This window comes from Polychytrium aggregatum, assembly GCF_025602895.1.
Source record: "Polychytrium aggregatum strain JEL109 chromosome Unknown BJ171scaffold_163, whole genome shotgun sequence".
Classification (NCBI taxonomy): domain Eukaryota; kingdom Fungi; phylum Chytridiomycota; class Chytridiomycetes; order Polychytriales; genus Polychytrium; species Polychytrium aggregatum.
In genome coordinates this window covers 6,389-26,169 of record NW_026516365.1, presented here as the reverse complement: position 1 = coordinate 26,169, position 19,781 = coordinate 6,389, and the positions used below count along the sequence as shown (strand labels likewise).

At 55.7% G+C, this 19,781-nt stretch overlaps 3 protein-coding genes across 3 annotated transcripts; all 3 read right to left on the bottom strand.

The window, feature by feature from the left end:
* Window positions 1–4,894: 4,894 nt before the first annotated feature.
* Window positions 4,895–6,550, bottom strand: BJ171DRAFT_87010 (uncharacterized protein). Its single transcript, XM_053115958.1, has 2 exons — window positions 5,862–6,550; window positions 4,895–5,765 (listed from the first exon to the last, which is right to left on the bottom strand). Exons 1-2 carry the CDS (start codon window positions 6,412–6,414, stop codon window positions 5,011–5,013), a joined length of 1,308 nt encoding a protein of 435 aa, XP_052961528.1. The 5' UTR covers window positions 6,415–6,550; the 3' UTR covers window positions 4,895–5,010.
* A 1,556-nt stretch (window positions 6,551–8,106) lies between these two features.
* On the bottom strand, window positions 8,107–9,415 carry BJ171DRAFT_544386 (uncharacterized protein; the record flags this gene model as incomplete). The annotated part of the gene is made up of 1 exon (XM_053113006.1): window positions 8,107–9,415. The coding sequence occupies exon 1, from the start codon at window positions 9,409–9,411 to the stop codon at window positions 8,107–8,109; it is 1,305 nt and encodes a 434-aa protein (XP_052961527.1). The 5' UTR covers window positions 9,412–9,415.
* A 6,785-nt stretch (window positions 9,416–16,200) lies between these two features.
* BJ171DRAFT_482578 (uncharacterized protein) lies at window positions 16,201–16,539 on the bottom strand (the record flags this gene model as incomplete). Its single annotated transcript, XM_053108957.1, has 1 exon — window positions 16,201–16,539. One exon carries the CDS (start codon window positions 16,537–16,539, stop codon window positions 16,201–16,203), a length of 339 nt encoding a protein of 112 aa, XP_052961526.1.
* Window positions 16,540–19,781: the final 3,242 nt, after the last annotated feature.

Here is a 19,781-nt window from a genome sequence, read left to right as displayed (position 1 = left end):
GGGGACATCGGGGACGCAGACGAGACCTTCAAAGAGCAGAAGGTCGTTGTCGACGGAGTAGCCGGGACAGGAGGCAGGGTTCTTGAGGACTTGGGACAGGATCGGACCAAAGGTAGAGTCCTTCTTGAGGCTTGACTTGATGAGGACGGCGATATCCTCAGACTCGGGGGCAACGGGAACGGCTCGGAGGGCGGAAACGAAGAGTTTTGGTGGCAGCAGGGTCTGGGTGTTCGGGGAGCTACGGGAGTCACCCCCCTCCTTAGGGAACTTGTCCTTGCGGGAGAGGGCGTCGGCGGCATTGTTGAGGGTTCCGGGTCGATACCTGATGACGAAGTTGTAATCGCCAAGGATCTCGGACCAACGGACTTGGCGACGGCTGAGGTTGCGGGAGGTCTGGAAGTATTCGAGGTTCTTGTGGTCGGTGACGACCTCGGTGGCTTGGGAAGAGAACTCGAGGTAGTGTCTCCATTGCTTGAAGGCTGCGACGATGGCGAGAAGTTCCTTATCATAGATTTGATAATTCATTTCCGCATCGAGCAGCTTCCGGGAGTAGAAAGCCACGGGGTGCAGGAGGCCTTCGTCGTCGCGCTGACTGAGAACAGCGCCAAGAGCATAGTCAGATGCGTCGGCTTCGATGACGCACTGACGCTCGGGGTCGAAATGGCGGAGGACAGGACCGGTGCTCAGGCATTCCTTAAGCTTCAGGAATGACGTTTGAGCCGAGGGAGACCAGGAGAACTTGATGTCCTTTTTCAGGAGGTCCGTCAGCGGGGTGGCGATCTTGGAGTAGTCCTTGACGAACCGACGGTAGAAGTTCGCCAGGCCGAGGAAGACTTGGATGTCGTGGGCAGATCGGGGGATCTCCCACTCCTGGATGGCCTTGACCTTGTCGGGATCCATGGAGATTCCATCGGGCGAGATGATGAACCCGAGGAAGGCGACGGAGGACTGGTCGAACTCACACTTTTCAAGCTTGAGTGAGAGTCCGGCGTCTTGGAGCTTGGTCAGGACTTTCTTGACATGAGCCTCGTGCTCGGCAGGATCGGAGGAGTAGATGAGGATGTCGTCCAGGTAGACGACCACGAACTGGTCAAGGTATTCACGGAGGACATCGTTGACGAAGGCTTGGAACGAGGCAGGAGCGTTGGTCAAGCCGAACGGCATGACGTTGTACTCGAAGTGGCCGTAGCGGCAGCGGAAAGCCGTCTTCCATTCTTCACCTTCAGCGATGCGCAAAAGGTTGTATGCGCCTCGCATGTCGAGCTTGGTGAAGATCTTGGCCTTACCGAGGTTGTCGAACGTCTCGGCAATCAGGGGCAAGGGACAACGGTTCGGCACGGTGATCTTGTTCAGGGCCCGGTAGTCGACGCAGAGACGGAGGGAGCCATCCTTCTTCTTGACGAACAGGACTGGGGCACCGGCAGGGGACTCGGAACGGCGGATGAAACCCTTGGACAAGTTCTCTTGGATGTAGGTGTGGAGGGCGTCCATCTCCGGCTTGGAGAGGTTGTAGACGGGCCCAAACGTCGGCGACGCACCTTCGACCAACGGGATCGTGTGGTCGTAAGGGCGGTGCTGGGGGAGCTTGTCGGCCTCGGACTTGGAAAACACCTTGGCAAAGGACGAGTACTTGGAGGGGACAGAGGGCTCGGCCTTGGGCTTGGCTCCAGCGTCGACGGAGCAGAGGGACAGGACTCGGGCAGCATCCAAGAGGAACACTTCCAGGCCTTCCTTCTGGACGGCGTGCTGGAAGGGGATGCTGCCGATCAGGCTGACGCTGGGCAGGGACTGGGTCTTGGTCTTGGTCTTTGGGACGGCAGGAGGCAAGGCAGGACTGGGCTTGGGCACGGCAGGAGGCAAGGCAGGGAGGATCTCGGGCTCGGCTGGGGACTCGGCTGGGGACTTGGCAGGAACAATCTTGGACGCGGGCAGGGACACGGCAGGCTCGGCGGGGACCTCAGCAGGAGACTCGGCAGGCGGCTCGGCAGGGCTGGACCTAGAGGACTGTGGCTCGGGAGAGAACGGGGAGGCCAAACTGTGGATAGAGGTGCAAGGCAAGAAAATAGAGTCATGGTGCCAGTCAAAGTAGGGTTTGTGTTTCTTGATCCAATCCATACCCAAGATGATCGGGTATGAAGCCAAGGGAATCAGCGCGAACGAGATTTGTTCATAGTGGCTGATGCCTGTGATCATAGAAACACAAACTCCAAGACTAGACTCCATCGAAGAACCATCGGCAAGAGTGATGACGAAAGAAGTTTCAAAGGTGGGGAGAGCGTGGGTTGCGGCGAATCCAGTGTCCATAAACGAAGTAACCGCGCCGGTATCGATCATGGCGGTTGCCCGTATGGACTCTGGACCGCACAGCAGAGTCACAGCGAGGGATGGCTGACGTTGGATGTCAGGCTCGGGAGGCGAAGACGAAGAAGCAAGAGCGGTGGAAGCGGTGGCAATGGTGACGGGGGCAAGATGGCAAAAGGCAGAAGAGTGATTTACCGTGGAGACATTTACAGGAGGAAGATTTATGACATGATTGACGCCTAGGAAAGCTCCTCCGACCTTTTCTAGGCAGAGAAGTTTTCCTGGTCGTCAAGTTTATTCACATCAACGACAGCCAAAGAAGCATCGATGGCAGCCAAGCGGGAGGAGGTCTTATTGGGGCAGCGAAGGGCAATGTGCCCTTCCTGCTTGCAATAAAAGCAGCGGTTGGCAGCACGGAGGGCGGCCTTGTCCTCGGCGGTCAGCCTGCGAGCGGAAGCCTGACTGAGGTCCATGGGCTGGGGAACGTTGAAGGCTTGAGCGGGGCGAGGAGGAGGAGCAGGAGCGAAGGGACGAGGAGCCGGACGGAAAGGGAGAGGAGCCGGACGAGCAGGAGCAGGAGCAGGAGCGGAGCGGTGGTTGGGACGGCGGGAGCGTTGGTCCTCCTGGCGGTTGTCGATGGCGATCGCCGCTTGCATGAGATCTTCGAGGTTGTCGAAGGAGCGGCGGGAGAGTTCATCTTGAACCGAGGGCTTGAGTCCACTCTCGAAGTGGAACATGAGAGGGTCTTGGGACCAAGTGACGAGGTGGACGGCTTGGCGGCGGTACTCGGCGGCATAGGCGGCGGCGGAGGTGACTTGGTAAAGCCTGACCATCTCGCGAGCAGCGGCGATGGTGGGCTGGACCTGGCCAAAGGCAGCACGGAGCCACTCGGAGAAACCGGCAAAGTCACGGATGGCAGGGGGAGAGCACTCGGGGTCTCTCTCCAACTGATCGATGTACGGCTGCATGTAGTCTGCAGCAGTACCATCGAGATAGGATAAGGCGTAAAACACCTTATCCCTTTCAGTCTGGAAGAGGGGAGGGTTGGACACGAAGGCCAGTCTGCAATGCGAGAGGAAGGCATTGCAGCGGCTCGGGTCCTTACCAGAGAAGCGGTCGGGAGGACCTATCTGCCTGGTGGCAGAGTTGCGACCAGCAGGGTTGTCCTCGGGGTCTTGGGCAGGATCATCGACGTCGTCAGGTACGCCGAAGTAGGGGCGACCTGCACGACGGATCGGGGCGGGAGCGGGAGCAGGAGGAGGTAGCTGGGCCTGGTAGCTGCGGAGGGCCTCCTGGACACTGGCGGCGACAACTTGGCGGACATCCTCTTCACGGCGAGCCAGGACCTGGTCCATACGATCGGTGATGCGGTTGAGCGCATCATCCTGATCGTGGAGGAACTTGGAGAAGTCCTGGAGAGAACGGGCGTTCTCGGCGGACTGGATAATGACCGCACGGATGGCCTGGAGCTCGGGCTCGGAAAGGCCAGAAGGGGAAGCCATTGGTAAAAGAGATAGAGAAGGGAACGGGGGCAAAGGCAGGGCAAGTGGGGGGTTGTTGAAGGTCTTGCCAAGTGTCAAGACTGGACAACGGGGCAAGCAGGGAAGTGCGCAAGAGTCCTAATACAAGACTCGAACGTAGGGAGAGGAGCGGGGACTGGACTGGGACACAGAGTGTCAAGTGTAAAGCCAAAGTTTTATTCTAGATCCAAGGCTTAGGATACTAAAAATACAAAGTGGCAAGACGAAGGCAAAAGACAGAGGCTGGTCGGAGGGCTATTTATGCGAGCGCCAAGGATCGACGCTGGAGAGCGAGGGGGTAGGAGCGAAGCAGCGGCGGGGAGGGCGAAGCAGCGAGCGAAGCAGGTGGCGACCGTGACTCGGGATCCGTGAGTCAGCGGGCGTCAGTGGCGGCGGCATGGCGGCGCCAAGGCGTCAGGCGGCGTCGAGGCGGCGTCGTGGGCGTAACCCATGACCAACAGCAAGGAAGCGGGAACGGAACACAGACAGCGCGCGTGCTGGCGGTAAGACAACAAGGCAGCACAGCGCGGGAAACAAACAAACAGAAGGAAGGGAAAGCACTAAGACAGGCAAACAGAAAGGAAAGGGCAAGGGTAAAGGAAGGAAGAGGGCAAAGGCAGAGGGTGTTCATGACACGGGCAAACCGTACCGATCGATAGTCTGTGTGCCGGGCAAACCATACCGATCGATAGCCTGGAACCTGGGTGGCTCCAATTGATGCGCAGCTGTAGCATACCAGCCACTAGCTGGCTCGATCCTGAGGACCAATGGATTTCTGGTCATTGCCTTGCACTGCCACGCACATGACTGGCACCGCCCCCATCGCCACCAATGAACAAATATTTTGTTACCCAATGCTATCGCGCGCTGGCTATGACCATTCTGTGATGCGGTGCTGTCACTCATAGCCTGCGCAAGGTTGCCTCCATATTCAGCGTGTCCAAGAGTACCATCCATCGCTGGCACTCCGAGACCAGTGTGCAGGTCGATTGTGGAGACCGGAGAGCGACCGGTGGTCTTCACTCGGAGGCTGCCGAGGTGATTTGATGTATTTCTTGTGGCTTTGCTTGACGCATGCCATCACATACTACATGTTCATGGAGACGGCTGTGGTGTCCCGTTTTTTCTGAATATAGTGTATTGGGTCGACTGTATGCGCCTGCAGTGACGCAACTTCGATGCTCGCTAGCTAGATCGTAAGTCTCTCGCGATACTGAGACAATAAAGCACCCCACATCATGACGAGTCCTTTCTTAAAAAGGAACAGATGAAGGATAACCAAAATGAATGAGTGGCAATGAGCAATATAGGCTCGGGGAAGGCTTTCCATCGAGACAAGGTCAGTCGTCATCCAGGAGTCTGGCATCGACTGAGTGGATTTCCACTCACGGAACCAGCCGAACACAATTTCATCTGCAGCATACAGTAGTTCTGCAGAAGATATTCCAGGGACTGACTTGATTGCCTCGGTGAGCACAGCATCGGCGTCGATGAGCTGGTGAACCGTCTTGAAGTTGGCGGGGTTGGGATCGACAGGCTCGGCAAAGGCAGCCTTGAGGGCGGCCACATCGAGCTTCTGGAAGGACCAGCGTTCGTCGGGAAGCTCCTCGATCACAGGAGCAGCAGGCTTAGACTTGGGCTTGGGCTTGGTTTCCGCGATAGGCGCATTCATGATATCTATGAAACCTCGAGTCATAGCCCGGATAGCCTCAGGATCGCGGAGGCCAGCCTGAACACAAGACTCCAGCTTGTCGATCGCACGCAACTTCTGCTGGCCCTGCAAGAATTGCTGGAAGAGTGAATTCTTCTCCTCCAATGGGATGGCCGAGACCAGAAGGGAGTTGATGTCGGGATCGTCTTCGGCCCGATCTTGGACGTCGCGCTTTCTCTTCAAGGAGACGGTGGCATCCTTGCTCGACACAGCGGTCGGGGTAACTGTGGGTTCTGTGTGATATGCGGGGTGGTGTGAGTCAATCGCCGTCAAAACGCAATGGGCAATAGCGGATCCCCGGTGGATGGGCACAAATCCAGCATACTCACCAGCGGCAACAGCAACGTCCTCCATTTCAAGTTCGCCTTGGTCGACAACGATCGTGTCTTCGTCGAGCTCGAACTGGTTCTCATCGGCGGATGCAAAACTTTCCTGTTCGGATCCACTGTAAATGACAGTGCTACCGACCTCGGATGGGAGCCCGATGCCAGGGAGATGCTCCTCGACAGGAGCATCGTGGACCGGCTGGACTGGAGCATCGACAGGAGCATCGTCGACCGGCTGGACTGGAGCATCGGTGAGATCGTCCATGATGCTGTCCTCGCAGGGATCGGATTCGAACTCGGAGTCAGACTTGGAATTGAGATCGGAATCCAACATGAAGTCGGAGTCGTTATCGGCCTCGGACTTCACCTTGAACTCGGAAACGGTGTTGGAATCGGCATCGGCATCGGCATCGGCATCGGAATCGGCATCGGCATCGGCATCGGCATCAGACTCGGTGAGGTCGATCAAAACCACAGAAGCGCGAGACTGGGGCTCCGCGCGAGCCGCTGGGGTCGCTGGAGTAGCGGGAGCCGTTGGGGGAGCATGTGCTGTCATAGTCGCTGGGTCAGTAGGAGCCTTAGGAGCCGCCGGGGTCGCTGGAGTAGCAGGAGCCGTAGGGGGCGCGCGAGCCGTCGCGAAACCCAAAGGAGCTGCAGAGGCAGTTGGGATCGTAAGAGCCACGGGAAACGTCGTGACCGTAGGAGCAGTAGGAGCCGCTGAGGCAGTTGGGATCGTAAGAGCCACGGGAAACGTCGTGGGTGCAGCAGTCCAGAGGCCATGCTGGGGATTAGGGCGAATGAACCAAAAACCATCCACAGTGTCCATCGTTCTCATGATGGTAAAGTTGGAATCAACAACAAGACCCAAGTACATGGAGAATGGCATGAAAACGGGATAATGGTGCGATGGATGAATCAGGATACGGGGGATAGGGACATCCTTAGAAGCTGAGATGCGTTTGCCCTCGAATGCGTTGAATCTCGCACGGGGGGTGATGATGCGATAATCACTCATGGAGTGCTGAAGGAAGAATGGGGCGATGCGGCCGCATTCGGTGGCATCAAAGGGGCAGACGAGAGTGGCATACACATGGCAAACGGCGATCAACTCAGAGTCGTCACCAAAGAGATCAAGATGATGGCAGATATCCTTCTGGAAAATGGCGCGGGTGTAATACTCCTCGTTCTTCTTGATCAAGCCGCGGATAGTTCCACTGAGCCCGACCAATTCGGGGAATATGCGCACCACGGTGGACTCGTACTTGAGGAAGCACTCCAAAAGGAAGAAGATGTAGCGACGAGCGAGGATGATGTGCTCGGTGCACCAGACAAACCCGGTGAGGACAGGATGGCCGGTGCGGTTCTCTTGGTCACGGCGATTGATGTAAGGGTTGATCATTTCGTATGTGATGTTCCAGTGATCCTGTTGATTGATCGTCCTACGAACTGGGACGCCGAATGGGGCCTTATTGGGCCAGACAGCCAGAGGATTGAGCTGGCCGTCCTTGGGGGGGAAGGGTGCGAGGACAGTGCTCTTGGGGATGAAGAACATTGGGAGGGTAGATCAGAGGACAGAAGGGAAGACTGCGAGGGCGAGCGAAGCGCTCCCGGTGGCAGCGGGCTTTATGAGGGGGGTATGGGCTGCTGGCGTCGACGGGGGGAGACATGTCGCGCCGAGGCCAACCTCCGCCCGGTGCGATATGGTGGACCCTGTCCTCTGGCATGCGCAGCAGGCTCTTTCGCCTTTCCGCCGCCCAATGCATGTGATGCCAGGCCAGTCGTATACGTCCCCCCGTCGCTCCGCGCTCTCGGTACCACCCATGGCCCAGAAGATTCGGAAGAGACTCGGAAGAGACGTATCGAGTGGTCGGAAGAGACTCGGAAGAGGAATTTTTCATGGAGTGTGTTATTATTATCATCTCACACTGAAAACATGGAGAGAATACCACCGCGGAACTCACTCGGAAGTGATTTGGAAGTGAATATGGAGTGAGAAGCTCTTTTGGGGGCCGGTTGGGGGCATTGGAGAAGAAAAAACAAAAATTTTCAAGAAAAAAAAGATATTCCTGGCCGGGAAGGATTTGGGGCCCACGCTCGCATTCATGGAGTGGACTCGGAAGAGACTCGGAAGTGAAGCTCGCTCGATAAACATGGTGTGGGGCTGAAAACTCGTAAGAGACTCGGAAGTGAAACGTCGTCGCTTGTGAGCGGGTTGGAAGAGGATTGGAAGAAGGTGTGTGCACTCCATTCACTGCATGCATGCCTCGCGAATGAGCCTCTCATAGTGAGACCAAAGAGCAGCACCATCGTTCTGGGCCATGAGTGATCGCTTGAGCAAGTCGATCAACATGGCTTGAACCCGGGGGTCGTTTCTGGCTGCGATGATGTGGTCCAGAGGAATGATATCATTCCAGTTCTCAGGGCGATCCCAGGGATGAAATGCACTGGAGGAAATGCTGAGGATTTGCTGGCGTGCTATCATGCTACCATCCCTGTACGCACTGAGTAGGCTGTACTGATAGAACGTCTTGCAGTTTATCGATCGAGGGAACCCAATTGCGTGCTTCATGCAGTAGAACCTCAGGAGGTTCCTGTCCCTTTCAGGGAGACTGTGTCCCGACGATTCCGACAACCAATGCCAGACGGACGATGCATGGGGCGCATCTCGAATATACCCGTATTGGCAGATGTTGTAGATTTCCTGGACAGTGCTGCGATACCCGGCGCGGGCGCATTCGACCAGGAGATCCAAGGCCTGGGTCGGGTTCAAATCAGTACCTCTGCCATATCGATAGCATTCGTGGAGAGTGAATTTGACCTTCAGTTTGGATGTGTCCAACGACTTGAGCCACTGAAAGTACGCCTGGTTGATCTCTTCAGATGGTGATCCGAGGAAAAATTTGCGATGTTCGAGGAGGAAGTCGTCGAGCACCTCGGATTTGTTGCGCAGGACGGAAAGGCTTTTGCTGATGCATTCATCATTCCAGACCTTGTCCTCAACCACCCACATCGCAGTGGGGACGTGCTTGACCTCGAGGAGTCGTCGTACGATCTGGATTTCGGAGTTGTCTCGGCGGATACGAGATGCGACTCGGACGAACTCGGCTGAAACCACGGATCTCGGAATGGACTTGAGCCACTTGAGGTTGAAGGGAATCGATCCAGCGGGGAAATACTTGACCAGCTGGGCGCAGTCGGCAGAGAGAAGTCTGGTGTGGTGTTGCTTGTCGAACCACTCGGCCCAGATACGAATGCCCACAGTCTTGGTCGAGAGCAGAGTCCTCACGTCGCTGGAAGTTGCCTTGAGCTTCACGAGACTGCAGGCAGGGAGCATCTCGATCAGCTCGGGGATCGAGAGGACGGCCAGGAGGACAGGGTATGTCTCTTCGATTCCCAAGGAGATCAGCTGCTCATGGAGGCGTTGGCGCTTGGCAGCACGGGTGCTCATCGAGCGGGTGATGCGCTTGGTAGCCTGGGAGGACATGGCGATGAAGGAGAGGTGGTTGGGATCGATGGGGCATGGACGCACCAGCAGCGACCTCATATACCCCATGCCCAGCGGCGCCTGGGAGACGATGGTGGCCAGGCGACAGGGTGTCCAAGCCCAGCCCGTATCTCCGCCGTCGCCAGCGCATGGGGCGGGATCCCGGCATGGAGTGCGTATGCGCCACTACCGGTCTCCACCGAGAATCCCGGCCTCTTCATGACACCACTCCATTGCCCATTGCCACGGCACACATGCTCCACTCCATGGTGATATTTTTCATTGGTTATGGAGAGGAAAAGTATATTCAGTTCTTTTGATTTCATGAATGTATGGAGTGATCTCGTCGAGTGCCAAAATGTCTCGGTGGAGACGGGAAGCCCCCTCTTTTTTTATGGAGAGGGGACCGGTGGAAACGGGTGAGAACAGTAACAAATTCCAGATTTCAGACCGTTTTGAATAAAAAAGTGAATTTGAAAAAAACGAAAAATTTGCATTTGCGTTTTTTTGGGCCAAAGGTCCGGGGAACGACCGGCACTCCATCGTTCACCACCCTCTCACCCGTTTCCACCGAGGAAAAATGACCACACTGAGATCATGGAGAGGAAAAGTGCTTCGCCCAGCAAACACTCCATTCCATCAGGATGTCCTCACCCGTTTCCACCGGCCATTTCTACCTCTCCACGATTCGTGAGTTGTACGCTCTTGTGCATTAGATTTTGGTATTCATGGAGTGGGTGTGTCGGGGTTGTGCATTAGATTTTGTATGGAGTGAGTGGTATTTGTACATTCCTTGGTTCTCAAGGAGTGATGTTGTCGAGTGAGGGTGTGGTTGTGTCGGTGCTGTGTATTAGAAATGGATTTCATGGAGTGAGGATCTTGTCGTCGCTGCCAGCTACCCCAAAATACAGAAAATTCAAAAAATTTCAATTTCTTTCCTGACCAGGGGTTTCAGCCAGCTCATCCAGGACCCATGGAGTGAGGTGGGTTTCAGAGCGAACAAGACCACTCCACGAACCATGGAGACGTTTCGGGTCGTGTGTATTAGAGCGGATCAGCTGTGCATCAGGCATGGAGTGGGACGTGCATCAGGACGACGGATTTCTGCATGAGCCGTGGAGTGGGCGTGTATTACGGGCGCGACAGTTCCCACAACATCGGTGTGGAGTGGGATGCAATCATCGACGGGAAGCGGGGAATCCGACTGTGAATGATGTCCCTGTGTGAAGCCCAAGCACAAGGACCCCGTGACTCATTCAGGCTATACATTGGTTCAAATGATCCATTCCATCCGATTGGAGCCATGCGCAGCTGTAAAATGAATGAATCGCTCTGTTTCAAAGTGGCTTGGCCATCCAACAAAACCGACCGCTCGTCTGTCTCCCGCATTGTCTCCTTTTCGTCCCCGTCTCACCAGCCACACCAAGAGCACTTTCGAACTTTCCCTCGCGGCCATGGAAGTACCAGACTCGCCGCCGTCGCACGATCAAGCCATGGTCGCACTAGGTGAGGGTCGCTACATGCGAAACACAAAGGTCTCGAACTGGAGCTTGGGTTGTTACCTGGGGACCGTTGTGTGCTAGGGGGTGTCGCTGGACGAGGGGAAACGGCATTGGGATGTTGGGATGGCTGTGGCTTGGGCAAGTTGGTGTAACGGTTATTCCGCCCGGTTTGTCATGTGATCGTGTACTCACCATGTGATCCATTCACACGTGATGGTATCCACAGAACAAGGTGATTCACACGGAACCAGTGAGAACTTACACACCAATGAGATGAACGAGGACCTCTTGGCCTTTGCAGAGTTTCTTCAAAAACACCACTTGGTCAAATACAAGCAGCTCCTCATAGACAATGACTACGACACCATCGACTCGGTATGTACCCCTGATATTGAGGATGTGGTTGTTGGCCATATTCTAATTCAATTTACAAGACAGATTCTGCGGATGTCCGAGGATGAGATGAAGGGGATTGACCTCAAGCCTGGTGCAATCAACAAGATCAAGAATGCCAAGGCGGATTATGAGAACTCTCGAGGCAAAGACGAGAAGAAGCCAAACGCAACAAAACGCGAGATCCAACAGCCCCAGCGAGTCTTGCAGCCAGAGGAGTACTATCCGGCAGTACCCACACAACATTGGGAGTGTCAAAGCCATTATGAAGAGCACCATGTTTTCATCAGGTTCGTGGTTTCTCGGCCCAAACTGTGCGATTCCATTCCATCCAATTAACGCCTGTTCCCACAGTTACCGAGTCCGTAGTGACGCCAGCAATGCCACGACTCTGCATGGAACCCTCGCTGTCACTCCGCGAGGCCAAATGGCACTTCATCCCTATCTCGACAGTCTCTGTCTCTGTGACGGCATGCCCTGGGAACAAGGTTTCATCAACGGTCTCTATCGATCCAACGTGATTGTCCTGATCCTCTCTGAGGCTGGACTCGAGCAGACCTACAACGCTCAGAACTTCAAGGACAACCAGTTTCTCGAGGTAAGTGCGTCTGAATGCATATAACTGGATTGTATTTGGAAACTCACCTATCCTGTGAATGCAGATCCAACATGCTCTCAAGAGAATGAAGGATGGTGAGAAGAGTGGACAATCTGTCATCATCCAGCCCATCTTCATGTGGTCCACCAGAGAGATTGATGGCGAGACATTCCAGAAGAAGTACTTCCCGCCCATCAAAGAGCTCCCCGACTACACTCCGATCCATGAGAAGAGTCCGTTGTTCAACAACAAACCAATGTCGATCCGTGAAACCTTTACTGAGTTGATGAAGCTACAGGCCCTCGATGCTGCGGATGGAAACGCTCTCAAGAGGTGAGATCATCAAATTCACAAGTGAAACGGTTGATACAATCTCACACTATTGATATTCCACAGACTGGTCCCCAATATTCGTGAGCTCATAACAAAGACTTCCATTGCCGACAAGCAAGGCGATGTGTACACACAAGGCGGTAGTGTCGTCCTCACCGCCGAACAAGACCACGCCTTGCGATCCCTCCTCGACCCTGTCGACTCCTCTTCCGACAGAAGGGCACTCGAGGATCTGTATGTCGAGGGTACTCGCCAGTGGCTGTTTGACCAAACCACCGACTGGGTCAACCAAGACACCACCGACACTGTCCTGTGGGTCAATGCCGTTGCTGGTGTGGGCAAATCTGTCGCTGCCGCCCAGATCGCCAACATCCTCACAGCCACCAACCAGCTGGTGTCGGCGCTGTTCCTCAAGTACAACGACACCCGCAAGAGCGATCCACGAGTGGTGCTCAACACCATCGCATATGGACTGTGCAAGTGGCACTCGCCGATCGGCCGCAAGCTGCTCGATGCTGGCCACTCCAAGGACGACCTCGACAAGATGAGCATCCCTGATCTGTTCAAGGCCGTGATTGCCGATCCACTCGAAGCCATCGGCAATTACAGACCCAAGGGATCGGTGATGATCCTGGTGGATGCACTCGACGAGTGCTCTACGCGCGACCAGCTGCTCAGTCTGCTTGCCTGGCGGTTCGTCGAACTGAACAAGACCCGTCCATGGCTCAAGTTGCTGCTGACATCCCGTCCCGAAGAGGACATCAAGGCAGCATTCGATGGAGTCCCGACCAAGACAATCGAGCCCTCGAGCGAGGAGAACATCCGCGACCTCGAGGTGTTCATCCGCCACCGACTGCGAGTGTATGACACTCTCACTGACTCGGACCGCACCGAGGCAGTCGCCATCTTGCTGGACCAGTCCAAGACATTCGTGTGGATTAACCTGATCCTCAACACCGTCGATGCAGCAGCCATGGACGGCCCAGTGACACTCGCCACGATCAAGGACATCAACGACAGCGCCGCCGATGTCGGGCAGCTGTACCACAAGACATTTGCCAAGATCCACTCGCAGTCGAGCCACCCGGCCGAGCTGGTCACGGTGGTGTCGGCGATCGCCACGGCCCAGTCGATCCTGACCCCGCAGATCATCGCCGATGTGTTTGGACTCGAGATCGGCGTCGTTTGCGAGTGTCTCAAGAGCCTCAGCCTGGTCCTCGATCCTGGTGCCAATGGACTGGGTCCCCGAGGCAGCCAGTCCACCAACACCGAGGTCAAGTTCAACCACAAGTCGGTGGCGGACTATCTCCTCGGCGATGCATCGACTGGCCATCCATGGCATGTGTCGGACTCGTTCCACACGGTGTTTGCCAAGGGATGTCTCGGAGTGATCCTCTCGCACGAGCCAGTGATCAACATCTGCGATATCTACGAGTTCCACGACGATATCCCCGACCTCGAGGACAGGGTCGCAGCCAAGATCACACCGTCGCTGCGATACAGCGTCGCCCACTGGATCACACACTTTGTGTGGTGTGTGGACGAAGTGGCCGAGTCGAGTCTGGTGTGGCAGTCGACCGAGATGGTCGATGTGGCAGCGGTGCTCACTCGGTTCGTCAAGACGCATGTGTTCTTCTGGCTCGAGTGTGGGTCGCTCACACATCGTATTCAGGAGATTGCCGAGCAACTGTCTGTGCTCCGAGGAGTGGTCGCCAAGGCACCCAGCACCATCGTCGACGACACCACGAAGGAACTGGTCAAGGACACGTATCGATTCATCCGCGAGTTTGCAGATCCAATCATTGCGAGTGCACCGCAGGTGTACAACTCGGGGTATGCATTCACACCGAAGGAGACGGCGATCTACAAGACATATGCCGATCAACTCGAGGACAAGATCCCGTTCCTGGTCACGGCTGGTCCAGCACCCACCTGGGATCCGTGTGAGATGACACTTGCTGGTCACACAGATTCTGTGACCTCTCTGGCGATCTCACCCGATGGCAAGTGGATTGTCTCTGGCTCTAGTGACAACACCATCAAGGTGTGGGATGCCACCACAGGCCAGGTGAAGCACACTCTCGAGGGACACACAAGCTGGGTGGAATCCGTGGCGATCGCACCCGATGGCAAGTGGATTGTCTCTGGCTCTCTGGACAAGACCATCAAGGTGTGGGATGCCACGACTGGCCAGTTGAAGCACACCCTCAAGGGACACACACACCGTGTTTGGTCTGTGGCGATCTCACCCGATGGCAAGTGGATTGTCTCTGGCTCTGACGACAACACTGTCAAAGTGTGGGATGCCACCACGGGCCAGGTGAAGCACACCCTCGAGGGACACACATATAGTGTGAACTCCGTGGCGATCTCACCCGATGGCAAGTGGATTGTCTCTGGCTCTGGGGACAAGACCATCAAGGTGTGGGATGCCACCACAGGCCAGGTGAAGCACACCCTCGAGGGACACGCAGGCTGTGTGGAATCCGTGGCGATCTCACCCGATGGCAAGTGGATTGTCTCTGGCTCTAAGGACGAGACCATCAAGGTGTGGGATGCCACCACAGGCCAGCTGAAGCACACCCTCGAGGGACACACATGGTATGTGACCTCCGTGGCGATCTCACCCGATGGCAAGTGGATTGCCTCTGGTTCTCGTGACAATACCATCAAGGTGTGGGATGCCACCACAGGCCAGTTGAAACACACTCTCGAGGGACACACAAACTATGTGAACTCCGTGGCGATCTCACCCGATGGCAAGTGGATTGTCTCTGGCTACGCTGATGGGACTATCAAAGTGTGGGATGCGACCACGAGCCAGCTAAAACACACCCTTGAAGGACACAAGAGTGGTGTACACTCTGTGGCGATCTCACCCGATGGCAAGTGGATTGTCTCTGGCTCTGGATCATATGATTCCACAGACAACACCGTCAAGGTGTGGGATGCCACCACTGGCCAGTTGAAGCACACCCTCGAGGGACACACAAGAAGTGTGAACTCTGTGGCGATCTCACCCGATGGCAAGTGGATTGCCTCTGGATCGGAAGACAAGACCATCAAGGTGTGGCATGCCGCCACTGGCCAGCTGAAGCACACCCTCAAGGGACACACAAACCCTGTGACCTCCGTAGTGATCTCATCTGATGGCAACTCAATTTTTTCTCGAGAGGGAATGCCAAGCTACAACCAAATCCTCTGGGTCCGTCGCGGTGACGAGTGGGTTCGCTCCGACGAGTATCCCTCCAGCTTTACCACCGCATCCAACCCACATGCATCGTCCCAGTGGACCCAAATCGACAACGCTCCCCAATGGATCTGCCATGGCATCCACATCACCAAGGTCCCACACTCCCTCTTTGGCAATCGGAAGTTCACTCTCCCATCCGGCGGGGCTGCTATTTTGACCCGTGAAACACCCCACCGCCCAGTCATCATCCTGGTAAGTCCAGCCACTTGTCATCACTCCTCCAGTCCCTCAACTAACCCTCCTACCACCACAGCCAATCTACCTCAACACCCCAGAGATCCGAGCCGAGGTTGGAAACTATCTCAGCAACTCACCTGATCCCGAGCGTCAAGCCCGTGGTGCAAACATCCTTTCGAGTCCCGAAGTGATCGCCTTCCACGAAGAGCAAGCCAAATTGGCTGAAGAGCGAGCCCGAATTGCAGAAGAAGCACGACTCGCCGAGGAGCAAGCCCGAATCGCGAAAGAAAAAGCCAAACGGAAGGGACTGTTCAAGTGGTTCCGCAAGTAGTGTGGGAAGAACGCAAGTGCAATTGGAATGTATTGCATGCGAATATCGAATACAGTGTCCGTATGCCGTGTGAATTTGGGCATAGGTCCGCCTCTGCCGCCGCCATATTTTCGTTCAAACCCGACCGTAATGGTCGTTGAAGCGAAGACCAATGAACCAGTCTCGCATGTGGCCGGAGCCACGGTGGTTCCAGACAGAGCTGGAGGTCTCAACTGGAGTGCCAGTTGGTGATGGGCGGCGGCAGAGGGCTTATCAAAACAAATCAACAGAGTCATGTTCCAGGAGTGGTTCCCATTTGAGTCGGGAGAGTATCGGGCTTGGTGGTCTTGGTGTCGCGAGCGATGCTCGAGTGGATCGATAGAGACAGGAATGGTCTCGGATGTGCCATGGATGGGCAGGAATGTCTTGAGGCGTCGATAGTGACGTGCGACGCGTAGTAATCGCGGAATGCGATGGATAGGATGGTTTGTGCCGGATGATAGCAGGCAATATAGGTAATATAGGCAATGTAGGTAATGATAGTATAGGCCGTAGAAGAGGCAGTATGGAGTAGGCAGTGGGCAATGGGCCAGAGGACGAAGGCCAGGAGGAGCATGATTGTGATTGTCATTTTTGGTTTCTGCGAATGGAACGTGCAGACTGGAGATGCCGAGTCATGTTAGCCATCGCACAGCATGACACACGGACATGCATGGAGTATCATCACGGAAGGAAATACACTTACGTTACGGTCTTGAGATTTGCTGCTGCCCAACTGCCTGGGGAGCAATCAGCACCCTCAGAACGAGCCGAATTTATGGGCCAGGAATCCCGCCAAAATCGACGCGCCAAATTCCAACCCGCCAACACCCACCAACACGAATCACTCCTGTAGGGTGTGCTCTTCCCGCCACTGGTCCCGCCAATCATGCCCGGCACTGCGGCGAATGGGGTGGATGCCATACCAGTGATTTCCATCTCTGCCCTGATCCCAACCTCCACCCGCGCTCCATAGTAGGATATTGATCCGGAGATGCTCGGGTATGTCCATTCTCCCTCCACAATCCGTGAGTTGTACGCTCTTGTGCATTAGATTTCCGGATTCATGGAGAGGGTGTGTCGGGGTTGTGCATTAGAATTCTGCATGGAGTGAGTGGTATTTGTACCTTCCTTGGATCTCAAGGAGTGATGTTATCGAGTGAGGGTGTAGTTGTATCGGTGCTGTGTATTAGAAATGGATTTTGTGGAGTGAGGGTCTTGTCGTCGTTGCCAGCTACCCAAAAATACAGAAAATTCAAAAAATTTCAATCTCTTTCTTGGCCGGGGGTTTCAGCCAGCTCATCCAGGACCCATGGAGTGAGACGGGTTTCAGAGCGAGCACAGCCACTCCATGAACCATGGAGACGTTTCGGGTCGTGTGTATTAGTGTGGATCACCCGTGCATCAGCTCTCGAGTGGGCGTGCATCAGGACGACAGAATTCTGCATTAGCCATGGAGTGGGCTGTGTATTTGATGTCCGACATCTCCCACACCACCATCGTGTAGCGGGGAGTACAGCTATGCATCAAAATACAAACAAATCGACCACACCACACAAAACCATGGCTCGATGGTGCCTACATCTGAAGAAGGGGTGCGTACTCCATTCACTGTGTGTAGCGCTCGCGAATGAGCCTCTCATAGTGAGACCAAAGAACAGCACCATTGCTCTTGACCATGATGGAGCGCTTGAGCAAGTCCATAAACTGTGATGACCAGCATCACAACGGACCAATGAGATTGTCCCGCATGCTCTCGCCCTCCGCACCAATCATGAGTCCCCACGTGTTTGTTTGCCCCCATGCATGAGCACGCGCCGTTGCCACCCGCGTCTACTGGTTTCCTGCCTCCCCCACCGCTCGGCACATGTCCCCGGGCTGTGCCAAGCCTCTCTCGCTTGCACACCAGCCACTCTCGCACCCCCTTCTCGCTTCTCTGTGATGCTCCACCCTTCTCGCCCACTTTTGCCCCTCGACCTTCTCCCGGTCTATAAATAGCCCTGCATGTCTGAGCCTATGTTGAACACCAGTTCGAACAAAACTTGTTCTTTGGTGTTCGGGGCTAAAAGCTAATAAAGCTCATACCAAGCACTTGGTCTTCGTCCTTGCGCTTGTTCACTCCTTACACTTTGTTCGAACTCTCTTCTACTGATACCACCTGCTTGGTATCTTCCGCTCCTAGCCCCGCCCCTTTCCTAGTCCTGTCCGAACCTCAAGCACACTTGTGTCTGAGCCCTCTTCGCTCTCCTGTTCTTGAACCTCCTCGCTTTTTTTTTTTTCCCAGTCCCAGTCCCAGTCCCGCCATGGATCCTGCCCTCGTGGACCGCCTCCGTGCCTTGGAGGCCGAGCTCGCCGAGCTCCGGACAGCTCGCGATGCTCCTGCCGCTGGGTACAGCGTGCAGATGCCGGACCGTTACGACGGTAACCGGCAAGGGTTCCGGGCATTCGTAAATCAGTGCAAACTGTATATACGAATGCAGCCCCACCGGTTCCCTGCTGACCCGATTAAGGTCGGATTCGTCATTAGTCTGCTCACTGGACCGGCTCTCCAGTGGGCGACTCCGATGCTTGAGATGGGTGATCCCCGACTCAACTCTTTTGGCGATTTCCTAGAACGCTTTTCCAAAGTGTTTGACGACCCTGATCGGGCCAGGACTGCCGAGTCAGTGATCACCACACTGTCTCAGGGCAACCGCCCGTGCGCAGTCTATGCATCCGAGTTCCTTCGTATTGCCGCCGATACGACTTGGAACGACGGTGCAAAGATCTCGTTCTTCCGACTTGGCTTGTCGGATGATGTCAGAGACGAACTTTCGCGAGTTCGCCCTCTGCCACGAGATCTGGAGGAGTACATCGAGCTTTGTAACGAGCTCGATGCACGAATCCGCGAGCGCCGTCAAGAGCGCCGAAGCACGCCTGCCCGCTACCGGTCTTCCCAGTTCGCCTTTGGTTCCGCCTCCGCTGCCGTTCCCGCCATCGCTCCCGCGCCCGTCCTCGCTCCGCCGCACCCCTCCTACATTGTTTCCGAGCCCATGCAAGTGGACTCTGCCGTCTCTGGACCCCTGACCGCCGAGGAGAAACAACGCCGCCGCCGCTTTGGACTCTGCCTGTACTGTGGCAAGAAGGGCCACTTGGTACGAAACTGCCCCGTCAAGTTTGGATCTACCAGAGCTACCGGACCGCCCCCTGGACCTCCCGGCCCGAGGATCATCCGCACCATCGTTTACGAAGATGGAGAAGTGCAAGACTTCAGTTCGGGAAACGACCAGGCCCGGTTCTAAGTGAAGGCCTTGAACCGGAGCCGTGCCCACCGCCTTCCGAAAGTGAAGACATTGGTAAGGTGCCTTTGGTAAGTACTGGGGAAGCAGTGATGTGCGGACAGCTTCGCCTTGCCTCTGGACCGGCGGACACTCTCAGCTCTGGCATAGTACCCGTGGCACCTCTGGTGTCACTGGGAACTGCACCTCATCCACAGGTGCAAATACCTGAGCTGTCCTGCCAACCCTCGGCAAAGTTAACTGTCTGTGCTAGCCGCAACCCTGGTGCCGAAGCTGGTACCGAACCAAAGTCTTGTGTTTCGTCTGTTCGTCGTTGCTCGTTGGTTGTTCCCGTCGCTGTTCGTCTTCCTTCTGGTGATTCTCTGTCGTGCGAAGGACTTGTCGATTCTGGTGCCTCTGGCAACTTTATCGACGAGGACTTTGTTGCTCGACACTCTGTCCCCACCTGCTCCAAGGCTTCGCCCTTGGCAGTGGAAGGCGTGGATGGTAAGCCGCTGTCGTCTGGCCCCATCCTCCGCGAGACTGCTCCACTCGAGGTGATTCTCGGGGACGTCTC